The sequence below is a fragment of the Phalangium opilio genome, unplaced genomic scaffold (assembly GCF_054372755.1).
Source record: "Phalangium opilio isolate 3A_F unplaced genomic scaffold, DU_Popi_V2 ptg000041l_1, whole genome shotgun sequence".
Taxonomy (NCBI): domain Eukaryota; kingdom Metazoa; phylum Arthropoda; class Arachnida; order Opiliones; family Phalangiidae; genus Phalangium; species Phalangium opilio.
Window position 1 is genome coordinate 3355989 of NW_028324165.1, and position 20079 is coordinate 3376067.

Consider the following 20079-nt stretch of genomic DNA (forward strand, 5'->3'; position numbering starts at 1 on the left):
AATTTTGGAAAAGGCGGATTTTAGTTGAGAAATATTTCAGAAAAGGTTGCATTCTATTTGGGTTGTAAATGAAGTAATCATCTAGATTTTGCAAGAGGCTTCAAATAATTTGGGAAGCAAATGAACGTAAAGACAAAATTATGGAAAATTACGCGAATTATTTGGAAATTAATGGTAATATTTGGAAAAGGCGTCATATTTTACGGCAATATTTTGGAAAAGGCGTCATATTTTACGGGAATATTTTGGAAAAGGCGTCATATTTTACGGCAATATTTTGGAAAAGGCGTCATATTTTACGGGAATATTTGGAAAAGGCGTTATATTTTACGGCAATATTTGGAAAAGGCGTCATATTTTACGGCAATATTTTGGAAAAGGCGTCATATTTTACAGCAATATTTTGGAAAAGGCGTCATATTTTACGGCAATATTTTGAAAAAGGCGTCATATTTTACGGCAATATTTTGGAAAAGGCGTCATATTTTACGGCAATATTTTGGAAAAGGCGTCATATTTTACGGCAATATTTTGGAAAAGGCGTCATATTTTACGGGAATATTTTGGAAAAGGAGTCATATTTTACGGGAATATTTGGAAAAGGCGTTATATTTTACGGGAATATTTGGAAAAGGCGTTATATTTTACGGCAATATTTTGAAAAAGGCGTCATATTTTACGGCAATATTTTGGAAAAGGCGTCATATTTTACGGCAATATTTTGGAAAAGGCGTCATATTTTACGGCAATATTTTGGAAAAGGCGTCATATTTTACGGCAATATTTTGGAAAAGGCGTCATATTTTACGGCAATATTTTGGAAAAGGCGTCATATTTTACGGCAATATTTTGGAAAAGGCGCCATATTTTACGGGAATATTTTGGAAAAGGCGTCATATTTTACGGGAATATTTTGGAAAAAGCGTCATATTTTACGGGAATATTTGGAAAAGGCGTTATATTTTACGGCAATATTTGGAAAAGGCGTCATATTTTACGGCAATATTTTGGAAAAGGCGTCATATTTTACGGCAATATTTTGGAAAAGGCGTCTTATTCTTTTTGAAATATCTAAACACAAACAGCGATATTTTGGAAAGGGTTTCAAATTACCAGGGTAGAACTAAATACAATTAGAAATTCCAAATATATTTATGGTTATGCAGTAATGTGTGGCACTTAGCGTTACCCGAGAAACACCACTTGAAGGTGGCCACACTTCGTTTCTCATGGAAAGTTTTTTTATGGCAGGTCCCCTTGCCTACTGCCGGCTTCAATATACTGGGGAGTTTTCATTTGTCAGGCCCCCCTACCTATATAATGTCGACCTCATTGCCCTGAAAAAATCAAAACTCCTCAGGACATTGAGGTCGACAGTATATAGGTAGGGGGGTCTGCCAAATGAAAACTCCCCAGGATATTGAATCCCCTTGCCTACAGCCTTAAACGAAGAAAACCGACCTCACTCATCGCTGAGTTCAACCGTGTTTTCTTCGGTTTGACCACCAATAAGGAACGCCGGCTGTGTCTCTGGATTCAGAGCGTTCAACTCTTCCTCCGACACGCCAATTTCAATTAGTTCAAGGCCTTTTTTCCCTGGACCAGGATAGCACGCCTTGACGTCTTCCAGGAACCGACGGAAGTTGGTTCCAGGAGGAAGCCAATTACCATCTTGGTCCTTGAAAAAAAGACACCTGTACCAATATGTGGCCATATAACTATTCAACGCCCGGTCAGTTCTGTAGGACTTTATGCTCGCCTTCAAATGTCGGTTTCTGTCTTCGATGTTATTCGTATGAGCACGTGAATCTTCCGAATTCACGAACTCATACTTATGCAAAACAGTCAGATGCTCCCGAAATCCCATCAAAGTACAATTCATGTACATCGGGGCGCCATCTGACACTATCACTGACCCCGGAGCTATGTATTTCGCCATTTGGGTCCACAAAACGGCCCTTGACTTATTCCTGACCTTCAAAAAAAGACCATCTTTCGTATCTCTGCAATAGATACCAAAGATACAAATGGTCTCTCCGGCCAATTGAGCCCCGCGGTGGTACTTTCTAGAGTGCAAGTATGTTTCGTCCACCTCTACGAACAATCCTGGTCCTCCAATCTGCACCTTGTCGGCCCTGTTCGAAATGACAATCTCAGCCACCTCGCGACACATGGAAAAGTAATCCACGACGGTATGGCTGGCACATTCACTGTGGATTATAGCGTCAGATACGCTCATTTTGGAAACCCACAGGAACACGAGGAAGAGATTGTCGGTAACCGACAGGTTTTGATTGTAAAACCAGGTGTTTTTCGAGGGGACGAAAGCCTTCGTGCACTCGACCGCCAAATACTCTGGTACCTTCTTTTTAATGCTTTTAAGGTCTTGCGCTTGTTAGCGCGAGACTGGGCTGCGGAACATCTTATCGAATAGCCAAATCGGCTTTGGGCATTGCCAACCCCAACAAGATATCCATTTAATTCCCCATCATCGTTTTTATTCCCACATCCGCAAGGTGTCTTTCCTTCATTGAAGGATTCAAGACGCGGGACAAGCTCCAAAGAAAGTACTAGGGCAATGGCATCCCTCTCTGACCGCGCCTTTAGGCCATCATCCATCCCGGGAAAAAACCCTCCCCAATTCTTCAAGGAAACCATTTTAAAAAAATGTTCCTCATTCCCAAAATTTGGGTTTTCATACGCCTCGTTTTCCAAATTAGCATGAGCCATTTAGAAATTAAACCTAATAAACCCCAGAAAATATAATTTGACAGCAGTAATAATTATCTCTCAAGAAAGCCTCTTCAAAAAAACACGTCTAATCACGTTGAAAATCAACGAGTCTCTGCTCAGTAAGTTCTCGTTTCCATGGCAACCCGCGAGGCGGGAAGAGGCGCGAATCGAGGGGAGGCGTTAAGGGGCGGCCAGCGGTTTCAGTGACAGTTTTAGCGGGGAAGGAATACCATATAATTCAAAGGTATTAAAGGTAAGGTTAGGTTAGCTTACTTATTATCTAATTTACCACCTTTTCCAAAATTTCTGTTTGCGATTAGGCCTAGTTAACTTTTAAATACTTCCCAAAAGTTTAATGCTATTTTTAGAAACTAAAATATCGCTAATGCAATTTTCGCCATTTCTCGCTTATTTTCTCCTTTTCCTTATTTTTGGCATTTCTAATTTTTCTTTACGCAATATTTTGAAAATTTCTCAGATTACTTTACGATCACAGTACCAGAAATGAATGGTTTTGTTAAATTCAGTAGGTCTTAAAAATTCCATAGCTATACTTCCGTCGCGAGTCCTTGAAGTTCTTACAGTTGCCCTCCCCCCCGGCATATTATGAAAGATTGAGTGCATAATGCGTTTAGTCTATAGCGGTAAGTACATGCAATTTTAAAATTTTCAAAAATTTTTTTGACCAACTTGCGGCGGGTTTAGAATTTTTTTACTATTTATTCCGAACTCCCCGTGGTCTAATTAGTCAGTAACTGCTGTTAGTTGAGTTAGTTAGATAAAGTGCAATCCTACCCATTATTCCTTAAAAGAACGGTATTTTTCTAAATATATATATGGTAAAATATTAAAAATGACTAAATTATCTCTTATTACAGTATGATAATTAGCATTTAATTAGTCTTAAAAACAATGAAGGACTGCTGCGCTACCCGCCATTGGTTTAGTGGTGTCTGCTAAATCGAACCACTCACCACTACGGGATTGGTTGAATTCTCACACGCCGAGAGAGATAAGGGGTAAGAGGTTAGATTTAGCAGACGCCACTAAATCAATGGCGGATGGCGCAGTAGCCATAGACATTAGAATACTCCTGAGTCTAGCTCTAGAGATAACTCAGATAAGTATTGTATTTTCTAAATGCCACTCCAATAACAAAAATATTACTACCTCCAAGCCCGAAGCTGGGAAACTTACCTCTCTCAGGCTGTCTGCTAGTCATTCTAATTATGGCGCGAAAAGCGGTCGCCGGTCAACGAGACAACGAACATCGTAGACAGAAGCCCTTAAATGTGTATTACTAAAATTATTAATCCTTAGCACTAGAAATACTATTAATAAGAGAAGAAACTCTTTCTCCAACAAGAGCAAAAGGCATTAGTTACTAGTAACAAGAAAACTTTTCAGTTAGACGATAAAGGGCTTGACTTTTAGCCTTGAATGATTGGTTTATCTGATTCTTTGGCGGGTAAAAGAGGACAAGTAGGATGGATTCATTGAAAGATTGTGTTGTTACGATGAAACCTTTAAGCTGGTAAGTAGTAAAAATGTTTCGGAAATTTGAAGAATACCTCACGAGGTTTAAGGGAACTGCCCTGGCAAAACCTAACCTAAGTTGATCTAATCCGGCCTAACTAACCAAACACAATGTAAAACAGGATTAAATTTTTTGGCCCATCTATCTTAGAAAGGCCAAATGGGCCAGGGAATCAAGAAAAGATTTGCTTTGTGAATACTTTATTGTACAAAAAGGGAAACTTTAGCCAATTAATATATTTTGGAAAATATTTCCAAATCTTGAGTTGATTGAAAAAAGACAGTTACTACGGGAGCTAATTCTAACAACCAAATACGTGAAATCTCGTACGCTTCTCGTAAAACCAGAATCAAAGATGAAATTATAAGAAATCATTGAAACTAAACTTGAAATAAAGATCTCAAAATTAATTAGAAATTAATTTTTCTCTATTCCTTTGCTTGTTTTTCAAAGAATGTTCCATGTCTTCATTCAAAGTTTAATTTTAGGGAAGAAATGTGTCGTCACAAACTGTCTTTACGCAACGCCTATATGAATTTGGTCAATTTTCAAAGGGATATTCAAAGACAGGTATATGAGAAAAAATTGTTCTACCGCGTGAAGTTTAAAATTACAATGAAAATTTTAGGAAATGGATGAGAATGATGGTTTCTTAAGCAAAGATGATAAAATGAAGAAACTGAGGAACAAGGTAATAATTGACAAAACAAGAACACTTACAAAATATTATTCCCATAGAAAAAGCATTGCAAGGAAATCTGATGGGAAAAACGAAACGAGGGGTGCTTTCGCCATTGTCTGGAGTTCAACGCTCATCAGCCATTAAATGGCTGATGAACATTGAACGTTTGTAAATGTCCTGCCAATGAAAAATTTCACTCTCATTGGCTAGAAGTTTAGAGGATGAAGGGCCCTTGTTTTCATCATCATTAAAAAATTAGGATCAACAATTTTCTTTAAACGACATTGGTTTCCCCTCTCTCTTGTTTGTCCTTAATGTCCCATGGAAATCAGCTTTTGTAATGGAATCTTATTTCATTTTTTTAGTTTGACGTTTTAATTTCAAACGTGAGGAAAGAGAGGATGGAAAATGAATTAACTATTAATGAGCAAGGAGATAAAATTGACAGGCTCAATAAGGTCAGAGAAGAATTGAAAAACAAAGTCATAAGTCTCAAGTTATACAACATTGTTTATTTGATGAAAACGAAAATATGAGGTTAGGTATTAGCAATATTCATTAATCATTTTTAATTGTTTAAAAAATTAGGAGAAAAATGGAGAAATTCAAAAGGCTAACGATGTATCAGTGAAAGTTGAACCAGTTTATAATGATTCAGAACCAAATAGCCAAGCATTATCCCTACCAGTTGCGGAACAGCAACAACCTCAATCTCAAAATGAAAGGTTTGCAAGAGAAAAAGGGTGTATTGATTTTGTTGTTTACACGTGTTTTTTTATCATAATTTATCTCTGTAGTTCGGAAGGAGTCCCTACTGAGGACCGGAACCACAAGCAGCCTGGTGCGTAAATTTTTATTTATGTAGAAATATTGTAGGTCTCCCCAAGTCACTTGCTGGGTGCATAATCCTTTCAACCACTTATTTCTGTAAGATTTTTGAGTTAAAATGTTGGAAAGTGTTAATTGGCCTCATTTTCAGCATTAGCCCATAAACTCACCCCTAGGTCCAAACAATTAAACTTTCATCTGTTTTAAAGATTATCACTATTGCAAATGAGCTTGATTATATAAGGAAATAAGAGGAGAATTAATGGACAATCTCATTTGAAAGATAGACATGGTCCAACGTTGCTAAGGGGAAATAGTTTGACCCTATGTGCCCACAACAAGGCTTGCATTGGTTTGGAGAGAAAGCAACTACTTCTTTTCTTTAATAGTGTGCGCCTTCATATGCCCCTGCATTCCTTATTTTATCATGTGCGCTTGCAGAACAAAGCATTTTTAATGTTAATTTATAAACTACGCGTGAATATTACTAAGAAAAAATACACGTGATTCTTTGAAAAGTGGGCGACTTTGATATGATATTGCTGTAAAATTTGACGCCTATTCCAAAATCTTGCTGTAAAATATTACGCCTTTTCCAAAATCATGCTGTAAAATATGACGCCTTTTCCAAAATTTTGCTGTAAAGTAAAACTCCATTTCCAAAATATTGCTGTAAAGTAGAACTCATTTTCCAAAATATTGCTGTAAAATTTGACGCCTTTTCCAAAATCATGCTGTAAAATATGACGCCTTTTCCAAAATTTTGCTGTAAAGTAAAACTCCATTTCCAAAATATTGCTGTAAAGTAGAACTCATTTTCCAAAATATTGCTGTAAAATTTGACGCCTTTTCCAAAATATTGCTGTAAAATATGATGCCTTTTCCAAAATATTGCTGTAAAATATGATGCCTTTTCCAAAATATTGCTGTAAAATATGACGACTTTTCCAAAATATTGCTGTAAAATATGACGCCTTTTCCAAACTTTTGCTGTAAAATATGACACCTTTTCCCAAATTTTGCTGTAAAATTTGACGACTTTTCCATTATATTGCTCTAAAATCGGACGCCTCTTCCAAAATATTATTGATGTAAAATTTGACGCCTTTTCCAATATATTGCTCTAAAATCGGACGCCTTTTCCAATATATTGCTCTAAAATCGGACGCCTTTTCCAAAATATTATTGATGTAAAATATGACGCCTTTTCCAAAATATTGCTGTAAAATATGACGCCTTTTGCAAAATATTGCTGTAAAATATGACGCCTTTTCGAAATATTACCATTAATTTCCAAATAATTCGCGTAATTTTCCATAATTTTACCTTTACGTTCATTTGCTTCCCAAATTATTTGAAGCCTGTTCCAAAATTTTGATGCTTACTTCATTTTTAACTCAAATAGAATTAGACCTATTCCTAATTTTTTTCTCAATTAAAATCCTCCTTTTCAAATATTATTAGCATAAATCTCATAATTTTTTAGATTTTGTTTTTCTTAGTAAGATCTAGAATACGCTATAACACTATTTTCGTCGCGAGTCCATTTGGTAAGATCGAGCTCGGCTGCAGACGACGGAGTTAGGTTTTTCTCGACTTCTCGGGCCTCGGGGGTTACGGTAAGTACATGCAATTTTCAAATTTTCAAAAAATTTTTGGACCAACTTGCGGCGGGTTTAGAATTTTTTCACTATTTTTTCCGAACTCCCCGTGGTCTAATTAGTCAGTAACCGCTGTTAGTTGAGTTAGTTAGATAAAGTGCAATCCTACCGGAAAGAGTTTAAATAGATTAATTAACTAATTTTTTAAAAGATATCACCAAAAGTGGAACGAGATTTAGATATAGCCCATTAAGTCTTGAAGATATAGCATTTAGTTTTGGAATACCACATGTTGTTCACTTTTACTACATTTTATATCTAATTTAATTTATAATGTTTAATTTTGGAGTTTGAAGGTAAAATATTGATATTTTAATAAATTATCCATTATATATTTCTACTTTTGCAATTAAAGCGCTTAAAATTAATAATTTGTTATTTAAGTCTGAATTTAGTTTTGACAATTTTCCTATCACGAGTAGAGCAAGATTTTGGTCCACGATAGTCTACAATCTGCATCACGCTGACCAGGACGACCGCCTTATTTCTACGTTATTAATCACGTAGTCTTGATCTACAGTTCTACACACAGTTTTCAAGGTCTGCTACGTTCTGGCTAATTGACGCCTTTATGAGACATACCTCAAGCGATTGATTGAGCCGTTGATAAGATAATTCATTATAATAACATTAAAAGTATTCATTATAAATAGTGTTGAAGGTTTAATTATAATTAATCAAATATTCTAGTTTAATATAACAAATATCGTAATCAAAGGGCAGGAAAAGCTGACTGGGTTTGGTATTGAAATAATTTGTGTTTCATTTTGCTAGTTTGTTCAAGGTCTGAAATTATTTTAACGTCGCGAGTCCGGCAGAATTTCAGTTCTTGTTTCCGAGTAAGTTTGCGTCGTTGAGTGCGTGATCGAGTGGGCTATGGTTTTTGAAAACTGCTGTCGCATATTTCTCGATGACGGTGATTGAAACTTGAAAGGCCGTCAATTTGCCAGAACGCAAAAGCAATTTGCAAAACCACCGTGGCCAAACTAGCCCAGAAAAACCGAACGGAAATTTCTGCCGGACTCGCGCTGATATTTTTCCAGGGCCACCACCTTATTTCTCACATTCTCAGCCTGCTGAGTCTAGAGATTAGTCAGATAAGTATTGCATTATCTTCGCCAACATTATTATTACTGTTGGCAAAGGTTTTATCTAAATTCCACTCCAATAATAAAAATAATACCACCTCCAAGCCCGAGACTGGGAAACTTAGCTGTCTGCTAGTCATTCTTATCTTATTATGACACGAAAAGCGGTCAACATCAACAAACAAAGTAGACGGAAGCCTTTAAATGCGCATTACTAATGCTCAGTACTAGAAATACTATAAGTAAAAGAAGAAACTCTTTCTCCAATAAGAACAAAACAAGTAGTAAATGCAAAACCATTCAGTTAGACGATATAGGGCTTGACTTATAGCCTTGAATGATTGGTTTAGTCTGATTCTTTGGCGTGTAAAAGAGGACAAGTACGATGGATTCATTGAAAGATTGTGTTGTTACGTTGAAGCCTTTAAGCTGGTAAGTAATAAAAATATTTCGAACTTGAAGAATGCCTCAAGTGGTTTAATGGAATTTGCTGACCTAATCTGGGCTAACGTAACCAAACATAACACGAAACAAGTTTCAGTTCTTTGATCCATCTATCTTAGAATGGCCAAATGGGCCAGAGAAATGAACATCGTTAAATTAATTACAATTACATTGCCTCACTAATCACGTCGTGATGTACATTCCCTCACTAATCACGTCGTGATGTACATTCCCTCACTAATCCCGTCGTGATGTACATTCCCTCACTAATCCCGTCGTGATGTACATTCCCTCACTAATCACGTCGTGATGTACATTCCCTCACTAATCACGTCGTGATGTACATTCCCTCACTAATCACGTCGTGATGTACATTCCCTCACTAATCACGTCGTGACGTATATTCCCTCACTAATCCCGTCGTGACGTATATTCCCTCACTAATCCCGTCGTGATGTACATTCCCTCACTAATCACGTCGTGATGTACATTCCCTCATTAATCACGTCGTGATGTACATTCCCTCACTAATCCCGTCGTGATGTACATTCCCTCACTAATCCCGTCGTGATGTACATTCCCTCACTAATCACGTCGTGATGTACATTCCCTCACTAATGACGTAGTGATGTACATTCCCTCACTAATCCCGTCGTGATGTACATTCCCTCACTAATCACGTCGTGATGTACGTTCCCTCACTAATGACGTAGTGATGTACGTTCCCTCATTAATCACGTCGTGATGTACATTCCCTCATTAATCACGTCGTGATGTACATTCCCTCACTAATCCCGTCGTGATGTACATTCCCTCACTAATCCCGTCGTGATGTACATTCCCTCACTAATCCCGTCGTGATGTACATTCCCTCACTAATCACGTCGTGATGTACATTCCCTAACTAATCACGTCGCGATGTACATTCCCTCACTAATCACGTCGTGATGTACATTCCCTCATTAATCACGTCGTGATGTACATTCCCTCATTAATCACGTCGCGATGTACATTCCCTCACTAATCCCGTCGTGATGTACATTCCCTCATTAATCACGTCGTGATGTACATTCCCTCACTAATCCCGTCGTGATGTACATTCCCTCACTAATCCCGTCGTGATGTACATTCCCTCACTAATCCCGTCGTGATGTACATTCCCTCACTAATCCCGTCGTGATGTACATTCCCTCACTAATCCCGTCGTGATGTACATTCCCTCACTAATCACGTCGTGATGTACATTCCCTAACTAATCACGTCGCGATGTACATTCTCTCACTAATCACGTCGTGATGTACATTCCCTCACTAATCACGTCGTGATGTACATTCCCTCATTAATCACGTCGCGATGTACATTCCCTCACTAATCCCGTCGTGATGTACATTCCCTCATTAGTCACGTCGTGATGTACATTCCCTCACTAATCCCGTCGTGATGTACATTCCCTCACTAATCCCGTCGTGATGTACATTCCCTCACTAATCACGTCGTGATGTACATTCCCTCACTAATGACGTAGTGATGTACATTCCCTCACTAATCACGTCGTGATGTACATTCCCTCACTAATCACGTCGTGATGTACATTCTCTCACTAATGACGTAGTGATGTACATTGCCTCACTAATCCCGTCGTGATGTACATTCCCTCACTAATCACGTCGTGATGTACATTCCCTCACTAATGACGTAGTGATGTACGTTCCCTCACTAATCACGTCGTGATGTACATTCCCTCATTAATCACGTCGTGATGTACATTCCCTCACTAATCCCGTCGTGATGTACATTCCCTCACTAATCCCGTCGTGATGTACATTCCCTCACTAATCCCGTCGTGATGTACATTCCCTCACTAATCACGTCGTGATGTACATTCCCTAACTAATCACGTCGCGATGTACATTCTCTCACTAATCACGTCGTGATGTACTTTCCCTCACTAATCACGTCGTGATGTACATTCCCTAACTAATCACGTCGCGATGTACATTCTCTCACTAATCACGTCGTGATGTACATTCCCTCACTAATCACGTCGTGATGTACATTCCCTCATTAATCACGTCGCGATGTACATTCCCTCACTAATCCCGTCGTGATGTACATTCCCTCACTAATCACGTCGTGATGTACATTCCCTCACTAATCCCGTCGTGATGTACATTCCCTCACTAATCACGTCGTGATGTACATTCCCTAACTAATCACGTCGCGATGTACATTCTCTCACTAATCACGTCGTGATGTACATTCCCTCACTAATCACGTCGTGATGTACATTCCCTAACTAATCACGTCGCGATGTACATTCTCTCACTAATCACGTCGTGATGTACATTCCCTCACTAATCACGTCGTGATGTACATTCCCTCACTAATCACGTCGTGATGTACATTCCCTCATTAATCACGTCGCGATGTACATTCCCTCACTAATCCCGTCGTGATGTACATTCCCTCACTAATCACGTCGTGATGTACATTCCCTAACTAATCACGTCGCGATGTACATTCTCTCACTAATCACGTCGCGATGTACATTCCCTCATTAATCACAGTTCAACGACATTTTATGAGTGTTAAATATAAAAAATATTTTATTAAAATTTAATATTAGACACTAATCAGGAGATCTGATGAGTTTTAACATGTATTAATTCAGTCGGAATTTGTAACAATGTTCTCCCATTAATCAAACCTTTCGGCCTTGGGCCTGTTTGTCTGGCGGCACTGTGAACTTTTATTAGTTTCAAATATGAACATTTTTCTCCATTCCTTAGCTTGTTTTTCAAAAAATGTTTCATGTTTCAAAGTTTAATTTTAGGAAAGAAATGTGTCGCCATAAACTGTCTTTACGTAACGCCTATATGAATTTGGTCGATTCTCAAAGAGTTGTTCTCGGAGAGGTATTTGAGCAAATATTGTTCTACCGCGTGAAATTAATAAAAACTGCTGTTTGTTCTAGGAAATGGATGAGAATGATTGTTTCATAAGCAAAGATGATAAAATGAAGAAACTGAGGAACAAGGTAATAATTGACAAAACAAGAACACTTACAAAATATTATTCCCATAGAAAAAGCATTGCAAGGAAATCTGATGGGAAAAACGAAACGAGGGGTGCTTTCGCCATTGTCTGGAGTTCAACGCTCATCAGCCATTAAATGGTTTAACATTACAAGAAACGAACTGCTGTTTGTTTTAGGAACTGGATAAAGATGATTGTTTCATAAGCAAAGATGATAAAATGAAGAAACTGAGGAACAAGGTACTATTTGACAAAACGAGAAAACTTCCCAAATATTATTCCCATAGAAAAAACATTACGAGAAAATCTAACATAAAACATGCTTGAGCGAAAGCGCCTAGTTTTCCTGTCCCCTATGAAGGCTTTATGAGATTCAAAATAACATTGTCTACCCCCATTAAATGGCTGATGAACATTGAACTTTTGTAAATGCCCTGCCAATGAAAAATTCCAATCTGATTGGCTAAAGGTTTAGCATAATTAAAAATGAGAATTATCAATTTTCTTTGAACGACATTGGTTTCCCCTCTCTCTTGTTTGTCCTGAAAGTCACATGGAAATCAGCCATAGTAATGGAATCTTATTTCAATTTTTAAGTTTGACGTTTTAATTTCAAACGTGAGAAAAGAGAGGATGGAAAATGAATTAACTATTAATGAACAACGAGGTAAAATTGACATGCTCAATAAGGTCAGGGAAGAATTGAAATACAAAGTCATGAGTCTCAAGGTATACAACATTGTTTATTTGATGAAAACGCAAAGATGAGATTAGATGTTAGGAATATTCATTAATCATTGTTAATTGTTTAAATATTAGGAGAAAAATGAAACTGTTCAAAAGGCTAACGATGTATCAGTGAAAGTTGAACCAGTTGATTATGATTCAGAGCCAAAAGTTGAACCAGTTGATTATGATTCAGAACCAGATAGCCAAGCATTATCCCTACCAGTTGCGGAACAGCAACAACCTCAACCTCAAAATGAAAGGTTTACAAGTGAAAAAAAGGTGTATTTTATTGTTTTATTTTATCATAATTTTAATTGTATAGCTCGGAAGGAGTCCCTACTGAGGACCAGAACCACAACCAGCCTGGTGTGTAAATTTTTATTTTAGTAGAAATATTGTAAGACTCCCCAAGTCACTTGCTGGGTGCACAATAATTTGAACCCCCCACGGATAGGCTATAACTAAAGCCCCGACGAGTTTTACGGCAATTTCTAAAAGCTTTATTAGTCAGTGGTGATTGTATGAAGTTGGCCAAACACATTGTGGAACCCTTTAAGAATGTGCATTATACGTAATTTTTATGTATTGAACTGATTTGCATAATTTGATGGCTTAACGTACAAGAATGAAATTCATTCGACCCCTGTTGGCGAAAGTAGCAAATGTGATTTTATTTCTGAACTCTACTGCTGATGCCAATCAAAAAGATCAAGACATCGGTCCAAATAGCAACTAGTTCAAATTTCCCAACAGTCTTTTGAGGATCGACAGAGCATGCTGGGAAATAACTTATGATAATCTGATTGAGCTAAGATGGCTCAGAGAAAGGCTTTAAAATAAAATATAATGGCAAAAGCAATAAAACCAGAGCTTGAACGCCTCAATTATTATCGTTTATGATCAGATTAGAATTTTTATATGATAAGTTAAACAAATGTAGGCTTTACTTACAGCGAAATTACGTATGTTCGATTTTGGGAAAGGATTAGGCATTATTAGTTATCTAAGCAAACCATTTGCCACTAGAATACTTATTTCTGTGAAATATTTGAGTCAAATGTTGGGAAGTGTAAATTCGCCTCAGCTTTAGCCCAAAAACTCGCCCCCTAGGTCCAAATATAAGTGTGCTTGCAGAATACAGAATTTTTAATGTTAATTTGTGGACTACGTGTGAATATTACTTAGAAAAAATAGATGCGATTCTGAGAATCTTTCACTCCTAGTCCCCACTGTGTGTGAAAAGTGGGCGGATACTTTAGAAGGCTCGTGACTAATTATGGGGTGTGATACGAGCTCCGTCAAATCTCATAGAATCATCGCGCTTTCCAGATGTTACATGATTTTTTCTTTATGAAATGTATTTTTTGATTTGTGTAGGTAAACCCGAAGAAAAACATAATATTGAAGATAAAAGAGTTGTTGAACTTCGCTTCAAAATTCATAATAGAGAACAAATCTTCAAATGTGATCAGTGTGAATTTTCCAGCACACAGAAAAGTAATTTGATCAAGCACAAACTCATTCACTTTGGGGGAAAAGGAAGACCCTTCAAATGTAATCAGTGTGATTATGCCAGCAAGCTGGAGAGTAATTTGATCGCGCATGAACGCATTCATAGCGGTGAATTACCCTTCAAATGTGATCGGTGTGGCTATGCATGCACGCATAGGGCTCATTTGATCAATCATCAACGCATTCACAGTGGTGAAAAACCATAATAAACCATTCAAATGTGAATAGTGACCTATGTTAGCCTGCGGAAGTCCTTATTGATCACACATGAACGAATTCATGGCGGTGAAAAACTTCGTAAGTTATCATTGTGATTTTAGGTGAGCTGCGAGAGTAATTTTATCAGACTCGTCAACGCGTTCACAGTAGAGAAAACCCTTCTAATGTGATCAGTGTGACTTTACCAGCAAACCCTTCGCAAGTGATCGCAATAAATATTCAAAACCACTGACCATAACTAAATTTTCAAAAGAATTCTAAATGAAAACTATTAAGAAACAGTAGTGGAGGATGCTAATGTATAATCTTCATTATAGGTTAATACTACATAATTTTTAACTTTTTAATTTTTTTACTTACTCTGATTTTATTATAAGTGAATTTTAATTGTTTGAGTTTCATTTTTAGAAAGAAAGTTAGTTGTACAAGCCTTTAATATTGTAACGAGTATTAAAATTAATAAAAATCTGTTTAAATGATATCAATTTTCAGTTGGTAATTCAATTGGGGTGACTCCCATAATCCCCCTGGACATAATCCCTCCAAAAATTTCCCCCCGTCCAAATAGGCATAAGACAAAATCCCCCCAAACTGGAGACAAAATCCCCCCAAACTGGAGACAAAACCCCCCAAATTGGAGACAAAATCCCCCGCTTACGGAACAAAATCCCCCGCTTTCGGAACGAAATCCCCAACTTGGAGACGAACCCTTCAGGGGTCATTCCTATTTTAGAGGTCGTTTTCCACAGTGGAAAATTTTTTAGTAGGATAGTAGTAAAAATAGTAGTATTCCCCCTACGAGGAAAAGCGGAACCAATGATGGAGAAAATAGTATGAATTGCCGACTAACCATAAATTTTCGCCTTTTCCAAAATATTGCTGACTAACCATAAATATCCGCCTTTTCCAAAATATCGCTGACTAACCATAAATTTCCGCCTTTTCCAAAATACTGCTGACTAACCATAAATTTCCGCCTTTTCCAAAATATTGCTGACTAACCATAAATTTCTGCCTTTTCCAAAATATCGCTGACTAATCATAAATTGCCGCCTTTTCCAAAATATTTTTGACTAACCACAAATTTTCGCCTTTTCCAAATTGGAGACAAAATCCCCCGCTTACGGAACAAAATCCCCCGCTTACGGAACAAAATCCCCCGCTTACGGAACAAAATCCCCCGCTTACGGAACGAAATCCCCAACTTGGAGACGAACCCTTCAGGGGTCATTCCTATTTTAGAGGTCGTTTTCCACAGTGGAAAATTTTTAGTAGGATAGTAGTAAAAATAGTAGTATTCCCCCTACGAGGAAAAGCGGAACCGATGGAGAAAATAATATGAATTGCCGACTAACCATAAATTTTCGCCTTTTCCAAAATATTGCTGACTAACCATAAATTTCCGCCTTTTCCAAAATATCGCTGACTAACCATAAATTTCCGCCTTTTCCAAAATATTGCTGACTAACCATAAATTGCCGCCTTTTCCAAAATATTGGAATTTTGGAAATAAGTTAAAACAAAATCAGTAGTTTACTTCTTTTGGTTTAGAAACATTGTTTGCAATACCTTTCACTCTTGTGAATTATACTTTTGCATTATTATTAAAGATAATCTTTGGATTTGGGCTTCCGTTTACCTTTACTTCTAAATGCCTATTATTTGGGGGGATTTTCAATAAAATTATCCTTTCGGTAGGATTTTGTTGAACAGTTTTCCTTTTGGGGGATTTTGTCCTGGACGTTTTCTCTGGGGGGGATTTTGTACAAACACGTCTAAAATCGGGGGGAAAAAGTCTTGGCAAATCCAAAATAGGGGGATTTTGTCCGGGGGGATTATGTCCAGGGGGATTATGTACGAGACCCATTCAATTGAAGTACCTAGCCTTGTCATACTGAGATAAATATGGCCTATATTCATTTCATTTGGCAATATCACATCTCTTTCCTTTGAGATATTAACAAATGAAGTTTTTGAGCGGTGCAGGACTGTATTCGAGGTTTAGTATATGAATAGACCATTCCATTGTTTACTTGAAGAGAAACCAATAGACAGCTTACTCCCCTCAAGCCAAGAAGCAAAGCAACGTCCCGCCGACTCGTACTGCTTCGTCGAGCGCGTCAAAGGGCCAGGCTTTCCAGCGCTGTTAGTCAGGCGTCGCTAGTATCAACTTGCCTACTTTTTTGTACAGGGAGTTGCACATCCTATAGAGCTTCGAATGTTTTTCACGCCCATTCTTTATCCATTGACCTCCTTTCTTTATTGTGATTATTTTCATTTTTGGTAACTAAAATTGCCTCAGCGCCGCACTTTACAAAGACTACTCTCCTTATCCTGGAACTAACTGCAAAAATTCACAGAAAAATGTACCTTCAAACAAAATAGCTATTAGAAAACTGTTAGTCTCTCATTGAAAAAGCAAGACATGACCTTGCAAAGACGCAAGTACAGGTATTTTACAATTAACGCATCATCGCTACCAATAATTTAAACCATTTTTCCTAACGTAATAATGAATGTAAATCCTTTATTGTTTAGTAATAAACAATGTATATCTTGTGTTTAAAAAATGGTGGGAAATATTTTAAAATCTATATAATAACAAAAATATTCACCTTTTTATTAAAATTTTGAACTAACATTATCTATATAAACGCCAATGATTTAAAACTAAACATTTTAAATTTCGAGCCAAAGAGTAAATTTTCTCGCTATTTACGTGTTGCTGTTGGAAGTAAGACATCCAGTGGTTATTGCGCATGCCAATGGGCGGGGGCTTTACATTTCCCCACTCGGTCTATATCCCACTCTAGCCGCTGCGACTGCGAGCAGCTTGTGTCCAGTAGAGTGGGATATAGACCGAGTGGGGAAAGGTGAAACCCCGCCCATTGACATGCGCGGTAACCACTGGATGTTTTACTTCCAACAGCAACACGTAGATGGCGGGAAAATCTACACTTTGGCGCGAAATTTAAAATGCTTCGTTTTACAACATTGGTGTTGATATAGATAATGTTAGTTCAAATCTTAATAAAACGGTGAATACTTGTGTTAAAATATAGATTTTAAAATATATTTCTCACCATGTTTTAAACACAACGTACATATTGTTTATTACTAAACAATAAAAGTAAATATGTTTAAGTTCATGAGTTTGCAATATTAAATGTATAATTATGGGAGTAGTTTGTCTGTAGGATTTAAATTTATTATTTGTTAAATAAACATGGGTTGTAAATGCCCATTTTCGAGTTTCAGAAACACAAAAATGAATGTATATTTCCCAAATAATCCCAACGTCAGGAAATTTATCAGTGGACCGAGCAATGATGCCTTAAAAAGAAAGTACCGGCACTTCCGTCTTTGCATGGTAATGTTTTGTTCTATCAATGAGAGAATAATAGTTTTCTAATAACCAATTCGCTTGAATGTCGCTGAACTCCTACTTAATTGACTCCTAACACATACGCACAGCAACTCAAACTAAAGATTTGGGTACTATATTCGACGCTAAGTTACATTTTTGTAGGAACGTCAGCAAGACTATTAGCTTATGTCGTCGTTTCTTAGAGATTTCGTTTAAGTTTAGTCGTCAGTTGAAATCTCTGCGTTATTTCCGCATCTTATATTTAAGCCTAGCCAGGGGACCCCTGGCCTAGCTCGTTCTAGGTTGCTGTTTGGTTGGGTTGCCTGTAGCCAATTTCTCCTAAAAAAAGTAGAAGCAGTACAGCGTAATTTTATAGAGTTCAGTCATAAATACTTTTTACCTAAAGCTACTTATAATTATGGACTATTGTTTACAATCCTTTTTCTCCTCAAAATCAATGACTGAATCATGTTTCTTTTATTTACAAGTTAGTTCATAACATTCTCCAGCCCTCGACTCTATTAAATGCTCTTAATTTTTCTGTTCCTAAACATTTGCGCAGCCCAAAATTCATTTTACAATAGCAGTATTACAATTAGGATGCAAATGCAATTCCTTAACTAGCGTTTTTGATCTTTTTTCGAACAACGTATCTGATGTACATAAAATAATTCGATTTCAACTTATTGAGGGTTAAAAGAAGAGAGGGAGAAAAGAATCACTGATTTACTACTTTCTTTTTTCCAATTTAAATTTGTACGCGTGACTATTTCATTTATGCGTAATTCTCTTGATATTTTGTATTGAAAATGTGTATCAAGTGTATAATCTCGTGAGTTGTTTTACAACTTTGTTTATACACAATGAACATACAATTGTAATTTTTCTCTGAATTTCTTTGGTAGAAATAATAAAGTAACTCCCAAATGCAGATCAATTGAAGCCCCTATGATGAATAAAAGAATGAACAGCGGAAATGTATAATAGAATTAGATTTAATAACATATCTTGCTTGTTTGTTATCAGGGTTGTTTTTGTGATTTATTGAGGTTAATTTCGGGATGAGGAGAAAAGTCTTTGTAAAGTACGGTGTTTGAAGTTACTTGAATTGGCCAAAAATGTAAATAATCACGATTATGCAATAAAATGAAACTTGTTTTGCTTCAGCTATATTAATGCAAAGTTAAGACAATAAAAAAACAAGTTTAACATACATTGAGTCTGTTTCATTATCGTCATTATTAACGTTTTTGGTAACTAAATTGGCTTTAAGCAAAGTACTTTACAAAACTACTCTCTTCATCCTGGAATTAACTGCAAAAATTCAGAGAAAAATTATCCTTGAAACAAAAAATAGATATTAGAAAACCATAAGTCTTTCATCGAAAAAAACAAGGCATGATCTTGCAAAGACAAAAGTGAAGGTATTTTCCAAATAATTTTAAGAATTTTTCCTAACGTCGGGATTAATAATATTACAAGTAAATCCTTTATTGTTTAGTAATAAACAATGTGTATGTTGTGTTTAAAACATGGTGGGAAATATATTTTAAAATCTATATTTTAACACAAATATTCATCTTTTTATTAAGATTTAAACTAACATCATCTATATCAACACCAATGTTGTAAAACGAACCATTTTAAATTTCGCGCCAAAGTGTAGATTTTTACGCCATCTACGTGTTGCTGTTGGAAGCAAAACATCCAGTGCTTACCGCGCATGTCAATGGGCGGGGCTTCACCTTTCCCCACTCGGTCTATATCCCACTCTAGTGTCCAGGAGCGCATGATCGAATTGGCTATGGTATACCCCTGGTGCCAGCTCCGGCACCCAGCCGCGCCGTGCTCAAAAATTAAAACCTACTGCTAGAGATTAGTTTTTGGCGGCAATTGGTGTAGTTATCTTTTGTTCCGGAATCCGTATCAACTTCAGTTAATTTGAATTTTTTTTAGCCATACAGTTGGAAAACAGTAAATAAAAGAGGAATCTATCTCTCCAAAGAGCAAGAATATCAGAACAGTGTAAGTGATAAATGATAACATTATTTTTATAGAGTTTAATCAATAATAAAAGAAATGCACATGGGTAAAATAAATTATTATAAAAGTTAAAAGGAGGGTGAAATCAAGCGATTTTTTTATGGATTCTTCTACTAATTATAAGACCAGTCTACATTATGAAATATTCAGGAAATACCTCCAAATGATTTCAAAATTCAAATTAGGTTGAGATTTTATGG

General features: G+C 36.8%; 2 protein-coding genes across 7 annotated transcripts in view; both read left to right on the forward strand.

Moving 5' to 3' along the window:
* LOC149679388 (uncharacterized) overlaps positions 1–7401 on the forward strand; it is a 31479-nt gene extending 24078 nt beyond the window's left edge. Inside the window, exons 2-6 of the mRNA XM_089835118.1 lie at positions 4759–4840; positions 4899–4961; positions 5318–5410; positions 5541–5793; positions 7283–7401. Of these exons, the coding sequence (XP_089691244.1) occupies positions 4766–4840; positions 4899–4961; positions 5318–5410; positions 5541–5793; positions 7283–7365 (567 nt within the window). The 5' untranslated portion in view covers positions 4759–4765 and the 3' untranslated portion in view covers positions 7366–7401. The remainder of the gene's footprint in view (positions 1–4758; positions 4841–4898; positions 4962–5317; positions 5411–5540; positions 5794–7282) is intronic.
* Positions 7390–14950, forward strand: LOC149679392 (uncharacterized). Of its 6 annotated transcripts, none has more exons than XM_089835107.1 (8): positions 7392–8813; positions 8880–8961; positions 11807–11888; positions 11948–12010; positions 12607–12738; positions 12829–12998; positions 13061–13104; positions 14116–14950. In XM_089835107.1, the coding sequence occupies exons 2-8, from the start codon at positions 8915–8917 to the stop codon at positions 14454–14456; spliced, it is 879 nt and encodes a 292-aa protein (XP_089691233.1). In that variant the 5' UTR covers positions 7392–8813; positions 8880–8914; the 3' UTR covers positions 14457–14950. The 6 variants fall into 6 exon arrangements, with proteins under 6 accessions (XP_089691236.1, XP_089691233.1, XP_089691234.1 ...); XM_089835108.1 differs by having other exon boundaries at positions 7392–8810; XM_089835109.1 differs by having other exon boundaries at positions 7393–8771; positions 8834–8961.
* Positions 14951–20079: the final 5129 nt, after the last annotated feature.

What these genes read in the sequence shown, in the direction of transcription:
- LOC149679392 (XM_089835107.1), top strand. Translation starts at nt 8,915, where the DNA reads ATGGATTCATTGAAAGATTGTGTTGTTACGTTGAAGCCTTTAAGCTG. An exon ending in ACGTTGAAGCCTTTAAGCTG is followed by an intron (nt 8,962 to 11,806) that starts GTAAGTAATAAA and finishes GTTTAATTTTAG; the next exon opens with GAAAGAAATGTGTCGCCATA. An exon ending in AAAGAGTTGTTCTCGGAGAG is followed by an intron (nt 11,889 to 11,947) that starts GTATTTGAGCAA and finishes TGTTTGTTCTAG; the next exon opens with GAAATGGATGAGAATGATTG.